The following is a 27,438-nucleotide window of genomic DNA, read 5'->3' as shown; positions in this document are numbered from 1 at the left end:
AAAGAAAAGAAGCAACTCTAGATTTTTACGAGTGTTGTTGGCTTAAACCCCCTGGGTGCTCCAGTGGTTACACAAGTACATTGGGGGAAGTGTACATTCGGGACATACAAGGCTGGCTATAAATAAAATTCACATCACACTCAGCACTTGCCTCAATGAAGCATTTATGCACTAAATTGCATGATGAAGTTGGATGTGCTGCCAGGCTGCCTAGTCTTTGAAATAATCTGGTCTTCCTCAGAATTAATTTTCTTGCAATGTTTTGCACACAAACACAGCAGGCAGTAACTCACTGCTGACCTGGGCAGTAGCTGAGGAAGAGGCTGATCACGTTGAATTCTCCTGCTGCTGGCATAGGCCTATTTATGCAAAGCTGGGTGAAGATCCAGCTTTCTTATGACATTGAATCACACAAGAAAAACTCACCATTTTTACATGAAATAGCTAGAAAAAATGGCATATGCTAAAATGACAGGTCAACCACCTTAATGCTGGAGAAGAAGTGCTTTCCTAAGCAGAGCCTGGCATGGGGCTGCTGGCCACAGCAACCTTTGGGTGAATCCTGCACCCCTGCAGCAGGGTGTGCAAAGAGGTTTTACTAAGTGCACAGCCCCCAGCACCTCTGCCTCCTGCAAAGGGCTTTGGTGCTTTACAGCCTCTCTTAAGTGTAACTGGACTCTGGAATAGGCTTATTCACTAGTCTGATCCTTTTTAATTTTGGGTTTTGTCTTTTGGAACCTGGATACTTTAACAAGGATTCGGCAGCTGCCAGTTCAGCTTTGCCTGTGCAGAATTCAGGGCTGACAGCTCTGGGTGCTGGCCCTTCACATGTAGGCAACCTCCTTGCTGCTCCAATTCCCTCCAGGCTGCACACTTCTTCACACCTTACAACAAATCATTTTTTCTCTCTGAACCAGGAAATATAGGAAATTATCTTTTTTTTTCTTCCCCTGACAGGTAATAGCAACTATAATACACATAGAAATAATAGAAAGTTGAGAAACAGAAGGGTCTGGGAAGGGGGGAGGCAAGTGTCTATAGAAGCAGACGGAGTTGTGGGGGGAAACCCCTGGATCTATCAAATAAATAGAGCAGAAATCTTTCTTGCTTGGCCTTTGTGGTGTTATTATTAGAACAACCACGCCTGAGTGCACTAAAGCCGCACAACCTTCAAGCATCCACATCCAGCTCTGCTATGGCAGGATCCTTTCTCTGCTTGGCTAAAAGAGGGAGAGAATGAGAGGATGTGAAGATGAGAAGGGTCTGTATATTATAAATATGATCAACTTCAATAAAACAGCTATTTGAAAAATCTTCAAAAATCTTCTCTTGAGAAGAGCCATTAGTGTATATCTGTTTGACTTTGGTTGTTAGGAAACCAGCCAGTGTTAATGGATCCCCAGAATGGAATAGAGAATCCATTTAAATGGCCTCTTGTCATTTTGTCATCCCACAAGACAAAAAAAAAAAAAAAAAAACAAACAAAAACAATTACTTTAACTCAGGAATGAAATGAAGTGATAGTTTATGTGATTCACTTGTATAGTCTAAACTGATTGAAGCGCACACTAAAAATATGTTAACAGACTGTATCTGATCCCTAAACTGTAGCATTTCCTATCTCTGTATTGGCTTTTTTTTTCATTCAGTGTGATGTCCAGCTGTTAATCATTTAAAGACTGTGGCTTTACCGTTTCTATATTGCTTTATTTATTATGCATGTTACGATGATGCTGAGGGGCTACAGCCACGCGCAGGCTCAGCATTGTAAAAACAGCCTGCAGTGTAAAACACTGAGTAAAGGAAGTGCTGGCTGAAAGAGATACCTTATCCTCATTTCACAGAACAGGGATATAGGGAGTCTTCTATTTAATGTCAGCTCCTAGCAGAAGCATATGGTACAGCTTTGACTGCACATTTCTTCTAGATCTCAGCCCAGTAGTCTTTGTCTGCTGAATTACCCTGACACAGGGGTGGCTTTTTCTTTTAGTGGAAGTAAGAGATTCAGTCCTGTGAAGAAACTTAGATGTTCAGTAGTCCTTAAAGCTCACAGTCCACTCCTGTGGCTGTGTCCTCTGGCTTCAGCTCCCAGCAATGGTGCCCAGCTCCCAGGGGCAATCAATGAGTGCCAGGCAAAATGTCATTGCAGAAGAACAGGCAATGTGCAAAGGACAGGGAAGGACATGCAAAGGACAATGTGCAAGGAATGAAATGGAAGCAGGTCCTTTTTTTGGCAGGCTTTTACTCACTGGTTAGCTTTTTCCCTCTTACCTCAGGAGTTTTTTTCAGAGTTTTGCTGCTCTGAGGTTGGGATGCCGTTCCACAAACATCCAGACTAACTGCATTCATTGCGGGTTTATACTTACTTATCCTTGGGCCAGCATTGTCCTCCACTCTACCCAGTGCTGCTCGCTCCCTCTGAGCTTCTTCCCCACTGCAGGCTGAGAACATTCATCCCCTTGCAGCTTTTTTTGCAAGCACTTTTAGTTTCTATTCTGGACCTCCTAGAAAATCCATTCCAGCTTTGGAGTATTTTAAGGACTGGTCAGTTCAGCGAGTATTGTACAATATTTCTGTTTTCTTGGTGTCAGGGGGGTATATTCCCTGTTACCATGAATCAGAGGTCCTTCAGGCAAAGGTGAGAAGACATGGATGGGTGCTGGCTAGGGCCATAGCACAGGGTACTGTAAGCTTCTTAATGCTCTATCATTTGAAGATAAGCAATGTATTTGTGGTTTTTCTCCTGGGACAGCACTCTGCACAGCTCTGCTGGCTAAGGGAGACTTGTTGGGTGGCTAAGAGGTCATGCTATTCCATCTGTCAACAGCAAGGTGTGTCTACAACAGTAGGTGTGCAGCAGAGCTTGCATGAACTTGGTTTCATTTTTAAGTCTCACACAAAGTATATTAACCCAACTCCCACTCCTATTTGTAAAACACTTTTTTGCCAAGGCCAAAAGAGCTTTCTACAAGCTAAATTTTGCAGCAAAATCTATTCTAGTCTGATGAAATGACTGAAAACTTCATAAGTAGGTAAAACTTTCCACTCACTTACTGATATTCATCACAGACAACTACTAGCACTTCAGTCTAGACAGATTTTTCTGGGAGTAGGAAGGAACTGCTTGTGCCTGCCTTTTCATTAGCCTCCAGGGTACGTTATGTGATCATGAATATCACATGCCCTAGGCAATACAAAGAATGGGTGGGGTATCTTTACTATTGCGTACAAATTTTTGTCCTGAGCTGAGACTCCCAAGGAGGAAGTGTGGCTCAGGATAGGATCAGGGCATTTGTGGCTCAGTACCTTGTATGTAAAACAGACATAGTGCTTTGTTACCTTCAAGGGGTAAAGGAGATATGAAATCAGCTCCTGTGAGTGAGGCATTTCCCTGCTGCAGTGGTAACAGACAAACAAGCCATCAAAAGCTCTGCCTGCAATTTGGCAACATTATGTTTTTGCAATGTCAAAAATTTAATTAGTAAATCCTTATGATGAACAAGCACTGACAGGTTGCCATCATTCATCCTACTACCTTCCTCCTCTATCATTTTTTCTCCCCCCAGTGCCATTCCTTGCACTGACACCATGCCAGTCACATGGAACACCACTACAAATGTGCTGAAAAATGACTGAAACCCCACCTGCAAAAATCCACTGATAAGCAAAGCAAGGCTCCCTACCAGACAGAGAGTTTGGGGTCCTTTCATTTTTGCTGAACCTCTGAGAACCTGAACTTCAGCAGGTCTGTTCATGATACCATACCACCATCTCCATCATGACACCTACAAATTTTGGTGAACTGCTGGGGTTTTTTTCTAACCAAGGAAACTGATAGTCTCTCATTATCCTACACGTGGCAGCATGGTTCCTATGTTTCTCCTCTTCTGTCTGCTCCTTCAATGTTCTCCAACTGTACTTTCCCAGTTCTTTCTCTACACAAAGCACCGGTATGCTTTCAGGCTGAATGAATGTTGTTTTGCATTAAAGAAAGCAACAAAACAAGAAAGACCAAAGCATCTCCACCAAAGAGCCATCCTCTGCCATGGTGCACTGGCTACCCCTCAAAAAAGCCAAGAGAGTGCCCAAGCAGGAAAGTAGATGAGACCCTCCAATATGGAAAGGAGAGTAGTGCACGGCCAGTGGGGGTACCAGTGTGAGGCACACTGGTTCTTTGGCTGCTGACTGGGAAGGGAAGCCCAGGAGGTACCTCCTGTGCATGAGGGTGCCTGTGTCACACTCTGCTGTCCTGTGAGCACAGCAGCTGCAGCATTAGACTGGAGCCTGTCTGTGTTGGTGTCTGTGGCAGAAGGAACAAGCCCAGTGCTAGCCCTGAGGATCTGCCACCTGCTCTGCTGCATTAGGGGGGCTCAGGATGAGCCTGCTCCCTGCCACTGGCTGGCATCTCCCATGGCCCTCCACTCCTGCTTTAGCCCTTGGAAAGCCACCTACTGTGTACCCTGAGGCTGGGAATAGTCCATGGGACTCCATGAGTCCCAGCACTCCTGAGAAATTATCTTGAACCTTTAGTGGACTTGATTCATATAATTTTCAGAGGCAGACTTCTGGGATTTCTCTTTAGAGGAACTGAAGTGTTCCTGTCCCTCAGAAGTCCCTGTCTGTTAAAGAAACCTCTTTTGATAGGTGACAGTCAAAGTCTCTCAGCAGGGCAAGCAGTTAATTTCAGTTGTTAGGCCCAGACAGGCAGCGAACTAGCAACGTGTGTCAGAAACGAGTTGTGTGTAACATGATGTAGTGAAAGAGCACATTGCCAGGAGAATGAGTAAATGGGAGACCTATTCCTCCTTTGCTCAAAATGTCATTGTGGAAAGACTGTGTAGCTTCCTTGCATTTTTGTTTTGTTACCTATAAAATTATTATCCCTTTGTCCATTTATATAAAAAAACCGATATAGAATCATTTCACCTGCTTGCCTCCATAGAGCCATTTGCAATCTGGTAAAAGGGCATTGCCTAAAGGCTAACTGGTATAACATGATGTGGAAATACAGAGAAGATAATGTTTGCTGCTATGTCATTGAGAGTGAAGGTGCTGTAACAAACCCAGTGCCTGTTCTTGACAATATAGTCCCAAGCAAAAATCTTTCCTTTTCAGCTAGGTTGGTGGAGGAGAGACTGGAAGTCTTATGTTGCACTCTATTTTTTATCCTACAGCTGTCTCCAACCTTGATGCAGAGAGCAAACTGAGTGTCTATTACCAAGCACCTTGGCATCAGCAAAGAAACATCTTCCTCCCCTCCAGCAGACCACCCTGCGTGGAGGAGCTGCACCGCCACGCCAAGCAGCACCTGCGAGCCCTGCGCAGAGGTAGGTGCTCCCCATGCTCCAGATCCTCACACGAAACACCTCTCTCCTGGCTCCACTCCAGGCAGCAGAAGGATGCTCAGGCACAGGCACACAGAGCTGTGGGCACTCATCTACACTGGGACTTAGGTACTCATGCTAAGAAATCACAGAACTGTAGAATCACAGGATGGTTTGAGTTTGAAGGGACCGTAAAGATTATCTAGTCCCAACCCCCTTCACAAGGACTGAAACAGGAGCCCAGTGGTATTAGTCTCCACAAAAACTGGGCTCTCTGCTCAGGGTTTCCAAGCATGATACTGGAGGATGCCTGTGCCCTTCAAGAGTGGCAGCTGAAAAGTCAGGTGATAGCTGTCCTGGATGGTTTGGAAGGGTTGGGCAGGTCTCCCCTTCCCAGGCTAGGGAACATTTTCTGACATCACCTAACAAACTGCAGACCAGTGGTCTCAAAGCAATACAGAGAGGAAGCAGGAGCAACAGGGTCATCACCTGGATTCCTGCCATAAAGAGAATTTACTAGATGCAAACATCTGGATGGTCCTACAACAGCACATTAAGGAAAAGATGGGGAAAGGCCAGTTTTCACTGGGAACCTAACCAAGGGAAAATTATTACCAGGACCTAAGACAAAGCAGACAAACATAATCTCCCTCTCTGTGCCATAAGGAGGGAGCAAACCCATGCAGATCACACTTAAAATGTCCAGCAGCAGCCTCCTGTCTTGAAGCGTTTTGCACCAACAGCTCTAATTGCCTTGCTCATTTATTACTGTTATTAGCTTATAATAATAATCGATTACTTAGAACTGCAGAGCATCTGTTAGCTGGATAAGATGTTCCAATTAATTACCCCATTTGACTGTCTCTGCAGGTTTTAGGTCAGGAACACACTGTGGATGCAGTATGTCTTCATGGCATGGCAGAGAGTGATACAGCCAAATTGCAGCCACAGTAGTGCTGGAGTAGAGCAGAAGTTCTTTTCTGTTCTCAGCAGCTCTGCTTTGCAGTTGTCCCAGAGCCAGGCTGATCTTTGCCTGCCATCTTGTGGGCAGGAGAAATCCTGACAGCAGCATGTGAAGGCAGCTCCAGAAAATGTCCTATCATTTTAAAGTTACAAATCTTCATTTTAGCAATTTCCCACCCTCCACAATTTATGGGGCAGCTGTGCACGTTCAACAGGCAGCTTGTCATGTGCTGCTGTATCTTATTTTCCAAATAATGGCATATATGGGGATGAAATTTTATCTGAAATTTACTCTAAACATGTTTATTGTGTCTCAACTCTCTCTTCTATAAGAATTTCATTATTTCTTTATCTGTTTAACCAGGAGCAGTTAAAAATGAAATTTTAGGTCAGAAAAGAGCTATGCTAGCAGCAAACATTATTGCCTGGACCACAGCTAGTGGAGCAGGTGAATATGTTACCTCCTTTCAGCAGCACTCCATGCAAACAGCAACTATCTAACTGTCACCTAAAATTAGAGATGGGAAGTCCGGGAGTCCATTCTCCCATTCACTTGGAAGGTTCCAGAGACTTGGGACTGATGCTGGAAAAGAACTGAATGTTGTGAGCCCATGCTGAAGGAAGACTCCTGTGGGCCTAGGGTGGATAAAGACCTTCCCAGGATGATCTCCTTCTTGCTGGAACCTGAGCATTACCACTGCAACAACCTTCATGATGTCAAGCCAATGCTCAGGACCTAGCACTGCCATGCAGCCAGGGAATAAAATCCCACCTGGAGCTGTGTTTCTGGTTTTTCCCCTCAGAATGATATATTTTATATGGGTAGGATGCAGGCACAGTTATTGCATCTCAACATTTCAAGGCAATAGGAGCTGCAGATTCCTTCTGGAAATCAGGCCTTGGGTCTCAAGTGCCTAGAAGAGAGCTCCATTGTCTCTTGGGATAAATGGTATCAATGTCATTTGGAGGCACTTCAGCTGCAGTGCATATGCTGGGGTGCACGGTATGGGTATTGCTCCTCTGGGCACACAGATGTCCAGTAAGTGCTCCTCCCCTTCAGCTGCAACAAGGATCATTTGTACCAGTCACTGGGGAAGAGAAGAACCTTTGTCTTTGGAGTCCATTGTCCTGTACCTGTCTCTGTTGTGCTGTTAGTAGAGATACTTGTATGTTTTTAACACTTGGAAAGACTTGTGTCTTCTTTCTCATCCAAAACAGAACATCGAAGCCGAGGTGATAACAGAGAGCAAAAAGTCCAAGGCCCCCTTGCTGTGGTGGCTCCCCCCTTTCCTCCCTTCCCTGCTATCTGCAGCCAAAAGAGGCAAGCGATAAAGGACCGGCATTTGCTACCAGTAAGTCTTTCACTACAGCTACCACATACAAATACATTTTTGGCATGGTGGGACCCAGGTGTGGCAGTGCTTCACAAGTGCCCCCTCCCCAAGCCGCTGCAGTACAATAGAGCTGACCTTAAAGGCTGTCAAAGCAATACAGAGAGGAAGCAGGAGCAACAAGGTCATAACCAGGCTCCTGGATTCCTGCCATGAAGAGAATTTACTAGATGCAAACATCTGGATGGTCCTACAACAGCACATTAAGGGGAAGGCAAAACCCCAGGGTGCAGTTTTCAATCAGAAACCTCTTCTTTTTTACCCGTGGCCAGCACACATATGCTCTCATTTACACATTCCTCCACAAGTCCTCCACATTCACTACTCAGCCTGTAGAGGTAGCACTTTGAGGACCCTCCCATAATTTCAGAAAATGCTATAATTTCAGCCCTGGCATTAGCATTGCCAGGAGCAAAGAGTTCAAGGGTTTTGAGTGCCAGCTTGAGGCCTGTGTGTGTGCAGGAGGTTCAGGAGCATAACCCCAGCTACAAGAAGCCACACTTTTCATAGTCCTGTTTGGCAATGTTCATCTGCATGCAGGTTTTTAGATGTTTCATGTCTGACACATGTCCTTGCAAACAGCCAGGCAGGAACTCCAGCTGAAGATCTGGTCCTGTATATCTGTGCTGATTTGCCACTGCTGCATTGATTTGAAGTCAAGTTAGTATTGACAACATGGTGTTTATCACTGTTAAAGGAAACATGCTAGATTGACAACTTTAACTCTGATTAGGTCCATAATTCCCACTGGCTTCAGCTGGACTTTGGTATTTCTGTGGCTCTGAGTGTTTTACTCACAGAAGTGTCATAGTAGCTAATTTTGCCCTGTACTAAGAGCCATTGCATTATTCAAAAGGTGTAGGTCAGACCTGGACTTGGCTTTTAAATGAAGCATTTGTCTGATGCCAGCCCTCAGTCAGGTTGTGATAGATCTGCTCTGCATCTGCCAGGTCAGGGATGCTGGCTTCTCAAGAGATGCTACACCTGTGAGTACATTATAAGCTCAGTGATGATTCAGTCACCACACTGAATCATCACTTACTTAGCTTAAAAATCCAAGTGCATTCATCCTAATCCATTGTATTAACCATATTTAAATACTATAATGCTAAAGCACTGACAGTGTAAAAGACTTAGGGTAAACGAGTCACACCTGCCCAGGGACCAAAACATCAGCCAATCAGTCCATAGGAAAAGTTTTGTTTCTCATTTAAAAAACATGAAATACATAATAAGATTTGCATTAGTTTGACTGTTTCAGCTTTTTGGCTGCTTACCTGGTTAATTTTGAGGATTACCTGTTTCTTCTTGATAAGTCATCATCAGAGCTAGTGCTGTGGTAGGGTCATTGAAAGGTAAAGGGAAGGTGATGCCATGTTAAGGATCAAAATAGTTACAGATGATAGTTTGGACAGGCTACTGAACATAAAGCTCTCTTAGTATCAGATGGGGAACAAGTCATCTCTTTTGAAATCACATACACAGTGCTTAAAGGCCTGAATCTTTGCTGGGTTTGGAAAACAACCAGTGCATTTTATACATTACTTCCATCTGTGGAACACAAAATAATAACAAATAGTGAGCAACTCTCCGAGTCCTCTATTAGTTGACAAAATTAAGTCATGCTGAATGCAGATGTCTTGGCTATATCTGAAAGTCCACCTTTTTCTTTTCAAGAAGGAAAACATTAAACTTTGTGCCCACCCATATCAGACCTCCTTTTGGAAGCAGTGTTCCCCTAAGGAGAGGCAAACAAGAGCTCTTGGAGGGCTGTTGTTCTGTTGATTTCAAGGCATCTGGCAATGTTCTGCTTTGGAAATTGCAAAAACACTGCACCCAGAGTACTTCAAAGTGCCTTGACCAATTTCTGAGAAAACCCCTTGTAAATGGGGCAACTTAAAAATTGAAAGAGAATAAGGCAAGATGAAGATGCACATGAATGTTCTGTCTGGCAGAGATTAATCAGAGACTGTTACAAGACACTGCAACAGTGAATAGCTAATTGATATTGTTCCAGCCTTCATGATATAATGATACCATTACAAGAAAAAGTTGAGGATGCTGTAATTGGCTAGTTTGCTCTTTTTGGCATAAGATTTTTTTGACTGACATCTGCAAAAGTTTATCTGCTTCAGGGACTGCCAGTAATGTTTGATATCTGATTCCAGTTGATGGTATCAGCAACTCATCCAGGAACTAAAGTTGCTAAATCCACAAGAATTTTTATTCATGGCACATCAGTATGGTGTGTATTCCACTCTTCTGATGCATTGGGAAGGTGCTGAAGGGAGCAATACTACACAACCAAAAGAGCCTCTTTTTGTGTTTCTTTTAAATTAGGAAAGGGACCAAGAAGAAGCTGGGAAATTTTTGAAAGTTACAGGGTCTGACTTTTACCAAACTGGCTATCTAAGTTAAATGCATGTATTAGGATACTCAAATAAGAAACTTGATTTTGAGGAATGTTCATATTACCACTGTGAGACCTGTGGGAACTAACACTACTGAAAGTTACTGAGAACACAGGTCACTTAAATCTGAGTCAAGGTTCCCTATGTGTTTACCTTTTGGCTGCTGCTACCAATTAGATGGCTATGAGCTCTTGCAAAGATCTTGCATATTGTATACTAAAATAGAGAAAATCAATCACAACAGATGAAAATTCACTTTTAATCACAGCTCTGTTTACAGGGAGAAAGATGCCAAAGTCCCACAAATTCCAAGAAAGGACAAATGAATTCAAGGTCAAAGCAAGTAATGCCAATATAAATGGGTCTGGAAAGATGTTTTGGACTGTTCCATCACAAGATCATTTTGTTGTGGAGAAAGAGTAGAGACCAGAAATGGAATAGGTTCTTTCATGTCTACTCTTGTTACAGGAAATGCCCTGATTTGGCTGATGAAATGTCCATTTAGCCCAAAGGCCAGAAGGGGATCCTTGAGGACAGAGAATAAGAACACGGCATGGTTTTGCTGTTTATTGTCCCATGATTTATCCTTCCAGTTTCATACAGAAACTGGTTACAGAGTTTCTGGGCCAGAGATCAAACACAGAATAATAGCCACCAAAGAACCTCTCTGAGTTGACTGTGAGACTTGTTTAATCCAATTTTTTAGCAAATTTACACCTGCAGCTTCAATAGCATCCTGAGACAATGACTTTAAAAATCTGTTTGAAAATCCAGCTTTTGTTTGTTTCAAACCCAGTATCTCATAATTTCATCAAATCCCTTCTGGTTCTCAGACTAGGAAAAACAATAAGCATTGCTTTCTCATTCCCTTTCTCCATGCTCCTCATGGTTTTGCACACATGACTTCATTTAACTTTCCTATCCATTCCAGTCATTCATTTTTAAAGCTGAAAAATTGGCATACTTATTCTCTCTCTACACTAAAGACATATAGAACCAAACACATTTAAAAGTATTATTAATTCAGGCATTTCTGCCAATGAAGAAGAAGAAAAACTCAAATTAAACCAAAAATAATCTGAGGAGAGCATGAGAAAGTTATGGACTTGCTAAAATGAGGAAAATATTTCTTACACATGTTCCCATGACAACCCTGCCTGTAGCACTGCTGAGGCCAGTCACTGAGTGTGAAGATGCTGTGTCATTCCAACTGCATTTCAGACTTCTCTTTAATTTTTTCTGCATTTCTTCTTTCCTGGGTTTCCCCAAGTCCAGCCAGCAAGGCTCTGAAATTTCTGTATTCCAGTTCAGAGTGTTATGGGACCACACTGTCTCCATCCCCACATGGCACAGCTATTATAATAAAACCAAGGAGATGGAGCAAGGAATTCAGTATTTGGAAATCTACACTCACAATTGCACAAATTTCAGAGTCAGTTTATTCATAATTATAATCTGAGCAGGAATCAAGGGGTGAGAAGCAGGAGGGTTTTTTTTCCAGACAGGGTTTTTCTTCTGTCCCTGATGCCTCAGCTAGAGCAAATGTAAAGGGAAAATAATGCATTGGGTAATTTTATTCCATCTCCTTGCCATTTCAAAAATATTCCCTGTGGTCTGCTTTAGGATGCTTTGTACAGCAAAGGGAAGGAAGTACAACTGAATATACTAATTTTCACAGAGTTTTCTACTGAAGCCAGATGAAACCTCAGTAAGAAACAACTGAGTTAAGGGACAGGCATGAATTGGGCTGTGCACTTTCTGTGTGCAAATCCTGCCTGAAGCTGTTAGAGATAAAACCTACCTGACTTTATTCATCAGACTGAACTTGTATAGCACCATTTGTGCAATGAGCCTAATAACTACTACCTGTATTGTGGGATGTTTATTTTGTGCCTTTGTCTGCTGAAATGCCATGTGTGGTATGACTTCTGTCATGAAACATGTCTCAGTTTTGCCTTTACCTTGTCAAAACACCAGAGCCATACATTAATTGTTAAAGGATTGTAAGTGCTTTAGCTGATCGCATTTGTGATGCTCCAAAAGAAAAGAAAACACCCTCAAGCAGATAAAAACTTGAGGAGAATGAAACATACAGAAATATAAACATTGGGAGCAGGCAGGTGAGCAGGGTTGTGATTTGCAGTAAAAATAGCACTGCCAGAAATATTCCCATTATTTTCTCCTCAGCATCAGTTGACTGTATAAAAACGCTGCTGTATAGTTATGAATTTCTAATTAAGTAGTCAACTGTGCTCTGAAAATACTGGAAAGCTGGTAGCCTTTTATTAGTGTTTCTTCTCCTTTCTCTAGACCTTCTAGTTTTTCTACCATGTAAATAAATACCATTTTCCTTAACTGCTGTGAGCTAAGGAAGCAGCAGGCTCTCCCTTTCACAGGCAGAGAGAGGGATGCACAGAGGTTTCAGCCAGAGCCCCAGGAGTCAGTGCTGTACCCATGTGAATGTGGGATTGAACACTAGTTAACACTTACTCTACATGTTGCCTTTTCAGTGCATGAATGACTGCTCTTAAATGAGATGTCAGGATGTGCTGTACACCTTATTTCTGTGCTTCCACAGGGTGAGAGCAAATTGTATTTATGTTTGCTGGAGACAACAGAATATATAATGCTTGCAGATGCTGAAGCAACATGTTGATGCTCTGCTTGGGTGAATACCACCCACTATATTCATAAGGTTATCCTGGGAGGGAAATTTCCCCCACCTACTGCAATAGAAGCCTGAAGTTAGAAATAATATTGATCCCTTATGCTTTTTGTTAGCTGCAGCTTTCAGGCAGCAGGAGTCAGAAATAATCCTCTGGAGAACAGCATTGTGCAGCAGCGTGCATCAGCCACTCCTGCCCTCACCCAGGCTCTGCCAGCCCTGGGTGCTGCTGGGGGCTGTGACTCTGCCACCTAAATCCCTTGTGAGATAACACCTTGCCTGCCTGATCAAACACAGCTGAGGGGGAAGGAATCAGCGCAGCCATGTCCAAATTCAACAAACATGTTGAGGATAAATGCTCTTGATGAGGCTTTAGCATTCTCCATCTTTAATTAACTGAGGAAAAATTGTTTATTTGTTCTTGGGTTTATGTTTTTCCAATCACCATTGCACTGTGTTCCATAGGCCCTGTGCACTAACTTTGAAATCCCAGAATCTCCTGTAAGGTAATCACTATAGGTAAGGCAGGCTAGGTGCAAGATATAACACAAATTATGTTTCTTGAACCAATCTTTCCTATATGTTGAAAATGCTGAACACCAGTCATGTCTCAGAGCTTGGGGGGATGGAAAAGAGAAGAGGGGCAGAAGTGGCATTTTTGTCCTGTTATTGACCCATTCATTTCTTTCTCCAGATCCCAGCTCTGGGATAAGAAATGGGGCAGACTCATAACTTGCCAGGCTGTCAAGTTTGTCGACTGCTGATTTGCTTCTTTGTCACTGTCCTGATGATATTTTAAGGTTTTAATTAATTAAAAATGATTAATGATGAGTCCTGACTTACATATGTGCTAGTAATGCTCTTCCTAAAATCAGGGTGTGAGTGTTCAGGAGTGCTTCATCTCAGCCCAAGCTGAGTGCTGAAGGAAGGTGAGCTGAATTGCTCCTCAGCAGAGCCACTGTCTCTTTCTCTACAGGGATAGCTCTGTTGACTAGTCAGACTTGGACATCTGACTATTTTGTTGTAGCACACACAGACCAAAGATTTCACATTGAAGTGACACAGAGCACTGAGGAATCAGGTCACGTGCATATGCAACAAGATTTTTACTGCAAGGCAGTTTCAGGAGCACAATAGCACCTCTGCAAGTGAGGTTGATGGGATAGCTCAGGAAATAAAAATGCTCACATATGTCAGTGACAAATCCCTATTCAAGCAATTATGCACCAGTTTAGTTTCAAAGCAATCTTAGCCCATTAAAGAAAAATGCACACTTAAAAGTATTCTGGCTTTGTATTTAACAGAATGATTATCACTGTTTCTGTTTGCCAAGCACACCCCCACACAAAAGAAATTCACTTTTAAAACTGCCTAACTTCAGATTTGCCCATCAGACCAGAACAGCCTTGAGTTTATAATAATAATTTCTTGCTTAATTATGTGTTTACTCAGGACATTTAGAGATATTCTGGTTTCCTGAGTGAATGAGAATTTTTGAAAAGCAGCAGCTCACTCCCTCCCCCAGCATGGGGGTGTTGAAATGCTGAGGCTGCTGCTCTGTGCCAGCATGCCTCAGCTGCCCCAGTGACAGGCACCACATGGGAACAGGCACTAAGTGACCTCAGGACCCCTTGGCAAGGCACTGGTAGGACCACCTTCCTCAGGAGCACAACTGTGACAGCAGAAACTGAAATTTTGCTGGTCACCTTCATTTTTTGTCCTATCTCTAATGATAAGAACTCACCTGGGAAGTTTGTCCTGCCGTGCTTGAGCAGGGACCTGAGCCTGGGGCACATCAAAGGATGGCTGTAGGTATTTCTCAGACAGGAAACAGGTGTTTCCTCAGAGGCAGCTGGCAGAGTGGCCCATGGGGAGGTAGGGAAGTGCTGCACTGATGGGACAGACAGATGGGACAGACAGATGGGTAACCATACCTTGCTTGTCTGACTGTAGCCCACACTGCTATCTCTGAGAGCAAAGTTGAGGTCCTGCTGTTGCTCTCATGGACAGGTTTGCCCCTGAGTGGCTTTTGCATGTACCTGTGCTTGAAGCTCAGGGCAGGAGGTCCCTCGTGTCCTCTTCTCTTTGTGCACTGACAATCACAGGCCATGGGATATTGCAAAGATTTTCATATCCTGAACTCCTGTCACCTCAGCAGCATTAGTCTCCCTGTGTCCTGACCCTCCCTAGAGATCCTCTAGCACCTTCCATGAGGAAGTTGAATTTCAAACATCCTGGTACTTGCAGTCAGTCTGCTTAGAGCAGGTGTCTGGAAACTTACTCAGACCATCCTTGGGTATCTGAGGAGTAAGTAGACTGAAATTGTGGATGTATTCAGTATCTCCACAGCCTCTGCTGCATGAACAGAGGTGCTGCTCCTGAGATAAGGACTTCTCCTAGCTTGGGAGAACTGGTTTTCCACGGGCCTGGGCAAAAACTAAGCTGCTAGAAATCTTCACTGGGAACAGCTCTCTTTTGATTTCTCCCACTCTGGTCTCCTGTAATCCTTATGGACAGCTCATCTGGAGGCTTTCCATGGGCACACAGGAACTGGGGAAAAGCAGATGTTGCATATCTAGGAAGAGAGTAGGACGAGATGCAGGAATAGGCCTTCTGAGACTCGCTACAACTTTTTATCTTGAGAGGAAACCATATAATGCAAAGTCCTTCAGACTCAGGTTTGTTCATCTGTCACAGTAGTGTTGATAATGATTGATAATGACTGGGAGGAAAAACACTGGTAGAATTATCTGGCAATATTAGTCTAACAAATGCATGGAGAAATAATAACCCCTACACGCTAGAGATTTCCAGAGTTGTCAACAGACCTGTTTTATCTCTTTTTTTTTGTTTCCTATTTCAAAAGAAGTCAGTTGTCCTTCACTCCTTGATTTTGAAAACTGGACATTGCCACAAACAAACCAGAGTTTCTGACAGAAGAGGATTTTGGAGGTGTAGGGATTCACCAAGACCTAGGACATTGTGGCCATTGCTATTTGTCCTTTCAAGTGTTACAAAAAGTGACAAAAAGCCAATTGGTTGTTGTCATCTTGGCACAATGAATGCAAACTTGGAGAAATAGTGATATCATCAGAAACACATAGCAATCAATGTATTTGATAAATTACCATCAGCATCATTATTTATATCCATTTGCCTTAACCGAAAAAAAAATTGAAAAAAAATCCCTTACATTATGAAATAATTTACATTTATAACGTAATTGGATATGTATCTTGCACTGCTTCAGCTCCAGGCAGAAGACAGTTTGAGTTACCCAATCAATACAAGGCATTCTTGGGACAATTCAAGCATGTCTGTACAAGGAGGCTGAACCAATTTCACTGCAGTTTTGTCTAATTCAAGTAAGCAAAACCAATACAGACTTCACAGGGATCCAAACCAATCTGTTGTGGGGCATAAACCCATCAATAGGAAACGGTGAAAATCTCTGCTCATTTTGGCTCTGATGCTAATTTATCTAGATAAAAATTATGTGCTTTTACAAGAATTGTTTTGTGTATGTTTTTAATTTTTTTTTTTTTTTTTTCACATTTCACATTTATAGTTTAACAGAACCCGTTCGCCCTCCCCAATTGAGTGTTGCCACATGACCCCCTGGAGTAGAAAGGTACTGGAAAAACAAGCAATCCTCAATTAACAGCCCTGTCTCACTCTTCTCCCTTCCAGATCCTAACCCTTCCTCTTGCTTGCTTTTCACTTGCTAACTTTACTGCGCTAAAAGAAGCCATTTCTGTTTTTCTCATGTCAGTAAGACACAATAGTAACTTTTTTCCCCCATTCTGTCATTCTTCCCACCTTGGATAGGTTTCAGGAGCTCAAGGCCACAAAGCTGCCTCCTCCTATCACCTCCTTTAAAAAGCCTGAACTCAGACAGACTCAATAGCGTTAGCAACTGCATTTAATTCTCTTGCCATGTTTTGCAACTGCCCCTTGTTTTTTCCTAAACGGTAGGAAATGGTTTGGACAACGCCACACCAACAGCAGGTATTTATTCTCTGGCCATTTGGTGATGCCACAGCTTGGAGAGTAGGAGCTCTGGCAGCCAGCTTTGTCCAGCACTTCTTTGTCATCCAGGGAAGGATGAATTCGGCAACAAATGCAGCGTGTGTGTGTCTGTGTGTGTGTGAGTGTGTGTGTCCATGTGCCTCTGCGTGCGTGCAAGGGTGCGTTTTTTGCATGCATGCATCAAACTTAGGGCGGGGGGGGGGGGAGTTACCTAGGAAACAAAGTCTTTTGTGCTTGAAGTTTATATGAGCTATTCACGTCTGCCTGCCGGGAATCGGCACAAAAGCTGCAGGCAGAAAGAAGGCTGCAATGTTTGACTGAAATCCTACGTGGGAAAAGAGGGTTTTCTGCGGGCGGGAGAAGAAGAAACCTGTGTTGTCTTGGGTCTGGGGGTGCTGCAGGAGGTGACACTGACCAGGTAAGTAAGTGCCTCTGACAGTTTAAACAGTAGCTGCAGAGTTAAGGTCTTTAATGCTTTTGGGGCCGGGACGTAAATGCTGTTTGGCAAGCCTGAGATGGTTAATTCCCTCAGGATTTGTGAGGAGCCTGGGCGGAGGAATGGCAAAAGTACAATGGCAGAAAGGGCATGATCCTGCAGTGTTCAACACCCACCTGCTCAATGCTCTGCCATGGCAATGTAGAGCAACATTTTATTTTTGCCCTGTTTGCTACCGAAACTAACACTGGCAAATAAAGTGTAAACAGCAGGCATGAATGAGGGAAGGCTGGTAGTTAAGCAGCTGGGAATTCAAGACTGAAGAGAAAGCCTGTCTGAAAGGGATTGCACTTCATTTCTAAAAAATGAGAGGCAGGCAGATGTCCTGAGCTGGCCAAAGAGTTGTCACAGCTTACAGAAGAATGTATTAATGGAAGAAGGGAGGGAAATTAGGCAGAAGAAGGTAAAGGTAAGTTTCTCCCCTCCGTCCCTTCCAAACAAAACAGAAACTTTTTTTTTTTTTTGCAAACAAAGAGACTCCCCCTCCAACCCAAGTTGGCAGCCAGCACCACACGAAAATGCACTTGCTTTATTTCTCTTTACAAGATAGGGTATTGGGGGAGTTGTTTCTTCCAAAAGAAAACAAACCGTCTGTGTTTCTTTCATGCTGTTTACTTTTCTCTCTGTTTCTTCATCTTCAGCATCTAGTGCTTCTTGTAGTACGATATAAAAATATGCATGGTTTCTAAACAATCTTTTTAATTTCTTCTGGTGGTGAATACTCTTTTCTTTGGTTGTTATCTCCCTGTCCCAGCACTGTCAACACCTGCCACTTCCCACCTCACAGCTGTTGGATGGCTGTACTATGGTCTGCTCTTGGTCTGTGTTAGTACAAATGAAATGCAAATGGTTATTCTGAAATATGGATGGGTCTTCTTTAAAACTTTGGACCTTCTGATGCTTGAATGAATGGTTATATGAGGCCAGTTGCAGTTGCAAATGAGAGCCCACATGTCTAATGCTTGTGGTAACTGAGGACACGCTCGCCATGGCTATGCAGGAATGCAGGATGTGCCCCTTCTGACAGAGGAGATGGCCTGTAAATGTCACTGTAAATGTGCTGAGTTCCAGTATGCTGAGGTGTTTTTCTCCTATTAGCAGGATGCTAGGTTTCCATTGGAGAATGGCTGGTGCTGTGTGACTTAGAACGATTCCTTCCTGCTTCCCTGTAATTGATTTCTGATTTGTGTGTCTGCTTTGTTTCAAAATTAGCCTTGTGTGCCTGAGTGGGAGACACTGATTTTGAATGTATTCATTTGCAGTCCCATCCACCAGAGGACGAAGATACAGATGTCATGCTAGGGCAGAGGCCGAAAAATCCAATACATAATATCCCTTCTACACTGGATAAACAAACCAATTGGAGTAAAGCACTACCTCTCCCAACTCCAGAGGAGAAAATGAAACAAGATGCCCAAGTGATTTCTTCTTGCATTATCCCCATCAATGTCACTGGTACAAATCTCTTCTATTTCTTTTTGTATTTATTGCATGGTTCAAGGGAGGTCAAGTACTTATTTTGTTTAATTTATTTGAAGTCATGAGATTGTGCAGTCTTGGGACAAAGATCCTAGCCTGAAGATTTCGTTTCTGAAAGACAGTGGGCTAAATTCATCCCTTATGCATGACTGCTGGAGTCACTGAAGCTGCATCTAGGATTAGTTTGGCCCATATTTTCAGTCATGTTATATGGTGTAACATTACCCTAGTTCCCTGTATAAACAATGTACTTTTGTTGTGTATATAACCTACAATCTGTATTAACAAAGACCTCAAATAACTTTTTGAATGTAGCTGACTGAAATAATGCAGAAAGCCACCAAAATTAATCATATGATTATCATGTGTAGCAGGAGAAGAGAAACTAGAGAATGTAGGCTACTATTTGCAGTGCTTTAAACATGCAAGGCATGAATGTGTAGCATGCAAACCATCGCTCTGAGATCTCTTTACATGCAGCTATGCTGAAGGTATAGTAATGGCATTTTCTTTCATTTCTATAACGTTTGGATATATTTGACTAGATTTATTTGAAGGAGAACTTGGTCATAGAAGCAGCAGGTATATAACTTATTAAATGTGATAGATTACTTATTTCCAGAATCAAAAATCAGGCTGTTTTTCTCTTTCTCTTTTTCTCTTTCTTTCCTTCCAGAGGGCTATGGTAAACATAAAGTTGATCTGAATTTTCCTCAATAATATTTTCAAGTACCAAGTTTTGATTAACTTAGGAGCATAAAGTGGGCTTTCACAGTTATGGACTTCAATGTAAACAATCAGGAAAAAAGAAGGGGGTTTTCAGTTAACCTTCATTCTCCAGAAAAAATATTTTTATTTAATTCTGTTTTCCCAGTAACTGGGGGGTTGGGGTAAGGTCACAGCCCCTCACGTCTACTGTTCTTCCTCATGTCTATCAGTGGTGCACAAACCTTCCTGCAAGACAGGCTGTAGGATTCACCATGGTGCTGGGGAGAGTTGTATGCCCACAGTCCAGCTCCAGCTCACAACCAAGGCTTTTGGGCTTACAGCATCACGGTCACAAGTCCCCATCTGCTCCCCCGTCAGCTGCATGACTCCTCCCAGTGACAGTAACAGTCCCAGCTCCCCTCTGTCCTGGCAGAGGAGGTGACACTGCACAGTGCCACCAGCCCTGCCTCCCTGCGGAGGTGGCAGCCAGGAGTGGGTGTCCCTTTCTCCAGGACAGTGCTCTGGCCACAGGAGGACTGGCAGCTGGGTGGCAGGACTGCCTGCATACACCCTGCTGGGCTGCAGGTCACCAGCCAGCTGGTCAAGGTCATAGGCGGGGCACTGCCTCTGGAAATCCCCACAGAAAGTCATAGATTATGTGGCGTATTTCCATGAGGTAAAGCTGGTGATAAAATGATGCTCCTTCTAGTTTCAATACAGGACCCTTACCAGAGCAGGCTTTCCAACAGGGCTATTGTCACCTAGTGCAGCCAGAGGGCAGTTAGGTCTGGGACCAATGTTAACTTTTCCAGTAATAGCCATTTTTGCCTAGACTCCACCTGCCATACATTGGAACCAAATTTCCACTGATCAGTTTTACAGATCAAGAATGGTATGTAATCTTCTGGATGTTTATGTGTATCATTCTCATTAGCACTAATGGGAATAATTTGTATGCATCACGGGGAAGAAATACCCTCTTCCACTTCCTTCTCGGAGATGACCCCCGTGCATCTGGCACACAGAGCATGTTCAGCTAACTCACAGTTGCTGGAAAACCAGCAATGATGCTGATTGATTTTTTTGTTTCAAAAAGTTTGCTTTTAGTTCTCTGGTTTTGTTTTTTAAGCTTCTCCCAACCCTGAGAAATGTTCACTTTTTTGAAAATGATTGTTGTTGGAGTTTACGGCACTTTTGTTCCATATTAAAGAAAGTTCTTCCTCTGCTTATTCCAGGGGCATTGGTGGTTACAGGACATCTGTCTGAAGCCTCTATTTCACTGTAGTAGATTTCAAGAAGAACTTTTACAAGAAAGTTACTTTTTAATGTTTTACATTGTTATGTAATGTAATATGTATGTGTATGTCTGTGTATAATTATGTTTTCTATAATTATACGCTATTAAAATAGAGCTTCTTATCAGGATTTCTTTTTCCTTTTGTTTGCTTTAGTTTGTTCGTTCTTCTTAAGATTACAAACCACTGTACCAGCAATCCTTATGTTAGTGTTTTTATGGACCTGGCACATTTTTTCCAACCTGTCCCATGTCAACTTTAGAGAGCATGAGTGGGCGTACAGTTGTGCAAAAAGCCAGCACAGATGGGCACTGGCCTTCTGGTCAGTCTCCTTTGAACTTTTTTTTGACTAGACAGCGTAAAATCAAACTGAAAGACACTTCCCTTTGCTAATGCCATGGAAACATAAAGAAATCAATGAATTCTCACCTATTCTGTATGAAGGTGGTCAACAAACAATAAACAAATGTACTCAAGATCTTGTGCTTTTAAGTCTAAACCGAGGATCTTGATTGCATGACCTGAGCAGACTTCCACCATGTGCTGGGCACACAGGAAAATCAGGCCACTTCCTGATGTATGCAAGTAAATGGCAGCTCCCTGTTAGTGTCACTCTCTGTCATGTGTCATTGTCACAGAGAATGCTCTCTAAACTTGCATGGTGACTTGGCCCCATTTTAGCTGTCTCCTTCCTTTTTGAAATGTTAGCTCCCTTAGCATATTGGTCTCCTAAGAAGCACCCAACTACTGCAATATGGCATTAGAACCTTAAAATGTTTTCTTATGCTTATTTGCTTAAAATAAGTCAGGCTACAGGTGAACAGATAATGCTTTGCAGATAAGTTACTGTCATTGTCCCTATGACAGATAGATAAATAGCTATAAGAAAGATGCCCTGCTACCAAGAGCTCTCTATTTGCTTTCCTGATTTTCTTTCCTTTTTCTGTTCTTTTTCTTTTCATGCCTTCTGTTATTTTTGGCAGACCAGGCTGCTGAGGGGGAGCTGGAATTAGACGTAAAACTGTGATATACTGTGATATAATTTACATAAGAGCTACATAAGGGCTCCCTTATGTTTATTCACAGGCTTAATCCAAGCTCACATACCTCCACTGTGTTCCAGCCATGAAAATTTGTTTACTATTTCTAAAGGCTAATGAGACCTATTTATGGGTTGCAGGAGTTGGTTTTGACAGAGAGGCTAGTATACGCTGCTCTCTTGTTCATTCACAATCTGTACTACAGCGGAGACGAAAGTTGAGGAGGAGGAAAACCATCTCTGGCATCCCCAGAAGAGTGCAACAAGAAATAGGTGTAGTATAAATACAAATCTTCCATAGATAGCTTTCTAACCAACTTAAAATTGCAGGGATATGAGCTGGTAGCTAGTCTTCCAAAGAAACAAAACCTTGAAAGTGTAAATACTTGTAGAATTTAGGAATGACATGTTTTGTTCTTTTGATTTACTACAGTAAGAAAAGCTATATTACTCCATATGGCCTTGAAGGACTGGGGGCCTTACTGAGTAATATAGATGTACGTGTTCAGCTCTTATTGTGTAAATGTTAATCAGTTCTCTTTTTCTTTTTCATTTTATTTCTGTTATGAACCCATAGTTATGTGCATAAAAAGTAACTAGATTAAGTGAAAGTTTTTTCTTGCATCAGGGGAGTTTAAGGTAAAGAACTGACAGATGTTACTCCACAAAGTGATGATGAGTTGTCACAACAGCTGGATAACTTAGATGAGTGCTTGAATATCCACCATAGATACAGCTGCTGGTACTCTACGGGAGTTTTGCTAAACATTCCTTTTATTTATCATACTCCTCAATTCCTTCCTAGTATTCTTTATCATCAAGAATATTTGCCCTAAATCTACCAAATTACCTCACTTTTTGTCCGGGTAAATTAGGAGCAATTCTGTTGAAGGCAAATTCAGAGTGAAATTCTTATTAACTCAAAACAAAACTAACAGAATTGCTATTTCTTAATATTCATCTGCACCTGAAGATGGCTCTGGTGTTTCAGTCAGTTGCCATGAAACTCTACTAGAAACAAGAAATGTGTTTATCGTAGGGAATAAGTAATCAGAGAACCTATGAATGAAAGATTCTTATGTGTTGCAAATATTCTTGATAGTAAAGAAGCAGATAATGGAAATACTGAACAGACAGGAAGGAGAAACAGAATTATTTTTAGAAGCTTAATGAGTATTTTGTCCAGCAGCCACTCCCAAAAACTTTAAGTAGCTGAAATAGTCATAAGAACTGAAAACTTAGTATTTGTCGTACTATTTAGCTCAGCTTATTCTCACATTGAGAATACATTGCAGAAGTCATGTTGTAGGACTAGAATTTCCCTACCTCACCGGCAGGAGATCTGCCTTATAAATTCTTTATACAAAACTTAAATTTGGTCCAGTGCTCAGAAAGATTAAAAAATAAAGAATACAGAAGATAATATCTTCTTGGGTTGTTCCGCGGGTTGTCTCATGCCAGGAAATGTGGAGCTCTCTCCCACTCACCCAACTTTCCATGTGTCCTAGATTCAGACGAGTCGCCAGTGGCGAGAGAGCGCAATGTGATTGTGCACACAAACCCAGAATTCCCTGGCTCCAGCAACAGGAGGTTGGGGACCCGGGATTCGGAGTGCCAGACAGAAGAAATCCTGATAGCTGCTCCCTCCCGGCGACGGATCCGTGCCCAGCGGGGGCAGAGCGTCGTCGCCTCCCTGTCCCACTCCACTGGCAACATCCTGGTGCTGGCAGACAACAGGGATGCGGTCTTTGCTGCCGCGGTGAGCAACCGCATCCGCTCGCGGAGCCTCCCGCGCGAGGGCGCCCGGGCCAGCGAGGGCCATCAGGATGCCACTGCCAAGAGTGCAGGGTATGAAGCAGAGCACTTCCTAGCTGGTCAAGAGAGGATCCCGAAAAAGGGGAAGGAGATCTTGAGCAAGCAGGGTTCACAGGAGCCCATTGGCTTAACTTGTCCTCAGCACCTGCATAGCCCCGAGCACAGCATCGGCGAGAGGGGGAGATCGCGGCTGTCAAGGATGGTCGATTCAGGCAGCTGTGAAATTTCATCCAACTCAGACACCTTTGGGAGCCCAATTCACTCCATCTCCACAGCAGGAGTCCTGCTCAGCAGCCATATGGACCAGAAAGATGACCACCAATCCTCCAGTGGCAACTGGAGTGGGAGCAGTTCCACGTGTCCCTCCCAGACATCTGAAACCATTCCTCCTGCTGCCTCTCCTCCACTAACAGGCTCTTCACACTGTGACTCCGAGCTGTCACTCAATACCGCTCCCAATGCCAACGAGGACTCCAATGTCTTCATCACAGAGCAGTTTGGTGACCACGCAGACAAGGTCAGGGGCCACAGGGCAAGCTCCTTCACATCCACTGTGGCAGATTTACTGGATGACCCCAACAACAGCAACACAAGCGACAGTGAGTGGAACTACCTGCACCATCACCATGACGCCTCCTGTCGCCAGGACTTCAGCCCTGAGCGCCCAAAGGCAGACAGCCTGGGATGTCCCAGCTTTACCAGCATGGCCACCTATGACAGCTTCCTTGAAAAGACTCCCTCTGACAAGGCAGACACTAGCTCACACTTTTCTGTGGATACTGAAGGATACTATACCTCCATGCACTTTGACTGCGGTCTGAAGGGTAATAAAAGCTATATTTGCAACTATGCAGCCCCAGGCTCCGAGAGTGGCCAGACTGGGAGTGTGACTTCCAGCCTTGCTGACTATGCCTGGCAGGAGTGCGTGAGCCACAGGAGGCAGGCACGGCAGTGCATCTCACTGAAGAAACCAAAGGCAAAGCCAGCCCCACCAAAACGCAGCTCGTCTTTGAGGAAATCAGAGGGCAGCACCGACCTTCCTGACAAGATAGAACCAAAGATCGGTGGTGGGCAGCATGTCTCTCACACTGCCAGGGAGATGAAGCTGCCCCTTGAGTTTTCAAACACACCTTCCCGAGTGGAAGGCCCCAACCTGCCAGCCAAGCAGGAGATTCCCTGGCCCAACCAGGATGATGGCGGGTTAAAGGACACTCCATTTGACACCGCCAGTATCCCCTCCTTTAAAGATGAAGGTGCTGAACAACCTCACTATGCAGACCTCTGGCTTCTGAACGACTTGAAATCTAGCGATCCTTACAGGTCCTTGTCCAATTCAAGCACTGCTACGGGTACTACAGTCATAGAGTGCATCAAGTCACCAGAGAGCTCTGAATCCCAGACGTCTCAGTCTGGGTCACGAGCTACCACCCCATCCCTCCCCTCTGTTGACAATGAGTTTAAGCTGGCCTCCCCAGAGAAGTTGGCGGGGTTAGCCTCACCCTCCAGTGGGTACTCCAGCCAGTCAGAGACGCCCACCTCTTCTTTTCCAACAGCTTTCTTTTCGGGACCGTTGTCTCCAGGGGGGAGCAAGAGGAAGCCGAAAGTTCCAGAGAGGAAGTCATCGCTGCAGCAGCCGCTCTCAAAAGATGGCACTGCCTCAGTGAGCAAAGACCTCGAACTTCCAATTATACCTCCTACTCACCTTGACCTAAGTGCTCTTCACAATGTCTTGAGCAAGCCCTTCGCTCACAGGCACCAGCTGCATACCTTTAGCCACAGCAAGCAGAGCGCGGTCGGGGACGCCCTGCAGCCCGGCCCTCCCTCTGCCCTCGCCATCACACCCTCCGTTCTCAAGTCTGTCCACCTCCGGGCAGTCAACAAGCCTGAAGGAGTGAAACATAAAGGCAGTACCCCAGACCTGCTCTGCATACAGGAGACCACCTTGATGGCAACTGAGGTCTCTCCAGGCAAAATGAGGCCACTCTTAGCTAAAAAACCAGTATCACGCCAGTACTCTACAGATGAGGCCATAATGTTGTACATTGACACTTCCCCAGCAGAGGCAGGCCCTGGAAAACCACCTTTAGAGAAAAGCTCTTCTTTCGGTGGGCAGAATAGCTGTGAGAGAGAAGCCGTAACTTCAGCAAGCATGGGTCTGGTTGAAATCAAACCTGGGAATGAGCAAACACACCTGGCCGCTGAACGCTTACCAGAAAGCTCTCCGAATCAGACATGTGCCGTCCCCATGGATGGCTTTCAGAAGGGCTCAGCTGTCCCCACAAGTGATGATGAAACAAAGAAACCTGTCCAGGGAGCAGAAACAGTGCACGATCTTCAGCAAGTGCAGGCTGAGCAAGAGCTCTCCACAGGCAGCGAGGGGAAGGTGGAAGTTGGGCCCGTGGATGAAAGCCCAGCTCAGGCTGAGGGACCAGCCATCACCCATCAGTTTAAGCACGAACCCGACGTAAGCCACCATGTGCCTGGGAATATCAACTATGAAGCAGAAATGGCAGCAGTAGATTCACTCAGTGAAGAGGGTTGCAAGCAGGAAAACGACATCACATCAGGTATCCCAACCAAAAGTGCCTCTGATGACAGCAGGGCAGACGAGACAGTGGGCGGCGCAGATGAGCCTTCGCTGAAAGGTCAGTTGGGAATTCTGTGTCATACCCAATGAGGTGGTTTTGGATGGGATGGTAGTGGAATCAAAGCAGAGTGGCACATCAGCTTCCCTCTGTAGGTTTAAGCATAGACACCCCCCGCTTTGTTGGTTAGTTGGCCAGCTAGCCAGCTCACAGCTATTTACACTTTTCCAAAGTATTCAGACTGCATTTTATTTCCTCCCCTGTGCTACATTTCAGCTGAAAAGATCAAAGTGAGGAGCACTGGCCGTGGGTACAGGAGAGTTTGATTATCACAACTATTACGTAAATGGGAGATCTTGTTTCAGTGCTCCTTTTATGGGAATATCTAATATGGAACAGACATGACTTTTAGACTAGAGGGAAAAGGCTGTATGGTGGTATTGCCCACTCAGCTGTGAGCGGAGCTGGTGCCTCCAACTGGCAGTGCTGTTGCAAAGTGCAGTGGAGTCTGACTTATAACGTGGCTTCTCTCCTTTTTTAAGAGTCTTCTCCAAGCGATGAGTCCATCATGTCTCCACTGAGTGAGGAGTCACAGGCTGACACTGAGGATGCCTTTGTGTCTCCAAACAAACCCCGCACTACTGAGGATCTGTTTGCAGTCATTCACAGGTGACCAACCTTGTGGCAATGGGAAATGGTAACATGCATCCCTGTACAGCTGTCCACTAACAATAGCTGCAGGATGGTTATTCTATGTTTAAGTCTTGTCCTCAAACTACGTTCTTCAGTTAACTCAGTTTCATTTTCTAAAAGGCAGCATTAAAACGTGTTTTATTATGGCCTGGAGTGCAGTCTGAGTATCTTCATGGCATGTGTGGGATGCTTTACAGATAAAAACATCAAGCTGTTGTCTCTAACTAACATACACATCGTCAAAGCAAACTACCTGCAATGGTTCCTGTCTTCTGCCTACCAGTCCACCAGCTCTAGTCTGGTAATAAATTGTTGCAGGGAGAAGGGTATGAAAAGGTATCTCTTCAGTTTTAGAGTATTTTGTAGTCAGCTGAAATTTGGGATCACAACTGAAATTGAAATTTTCTGATACTGAATGGATTATGCTGCATATTATTATTGCCTAAATTTCTGTATGTATTGTCTTTATAAAGACTTGGTTGTGCATACACTGTCTTGGAAGAGGCTGGGTAGTGTTGAGAGGGACTCTACAGCTCAGTGCCATG

General features: G+C 43.9%; 1 protein-coding gene across 5 annotated transcripts in view; it reads left to right on the top strand.

Moving 5' to 3' along the window:
- The window catches only part of NHS (NHS actin remodeling regulator), a 244,054-nt gene that overhangs the window by 212,304 nt on the left and 4,312 nt on the right, over positions 1-27,438 (top strand). For 2 of the 5 annotated variants that reach the window (XM_071430466.1, XM_071430468.1), the window contains exons 2-7: positions 5,175-5,327; positions 7,506-7,639; positions 18,542-18,734; positions 21,942-22,073; positions 23,309-26,260; positions 26,743-26,869. In XM_071430466.1, the coding sequence (XP_071286567.1) occupies positions 5,175-5,327; positions 7,506-7,639; positions 18,542-18,734; positions 21,942-22,073; positions 23,309-26,260; positions 26,743-26,869 (3,691 nt within the window). Of the gene's footprint in view, positions 1-5,174; positions 5,328-7,505; positions 7,640-16,322; positions 16,386-17,001; positions 17,202-18,541; positions 18,735-21,941; positions 22,074-23,308; positions 26,261-26,742; positions 26,870-27,438 lie in introns of those variants that run through there. The other 3 variants (XM_071430470.1, XM_071430467.1, XM_071430469.1) reach the window with 3 other exon arrangements.

The sequence above is a fragment of the Agelaius tricolor genome, unplaced genomic scaffold (assembly GCF_023055355.1).
Source record: "Agelaius tricolor isolate 1412-34295 unplaced genomic scaffold, bAgeTri1.0.p SCAF_7, whole genome shotgun sequence".
In the NCBI taxonomy this organism is placed as follows: domain Eukaryota; kingdom Metazoa; phylum Chordata; class Aves; order Passeriformes; family Icteridae; genus Agelaius; species Agelaius tricolor.
The sequence above is the reverse complement of the archived record's forward strand: the minus strand, read 5'-3'. Positions and strand labels throughout refer to the sequence as shown.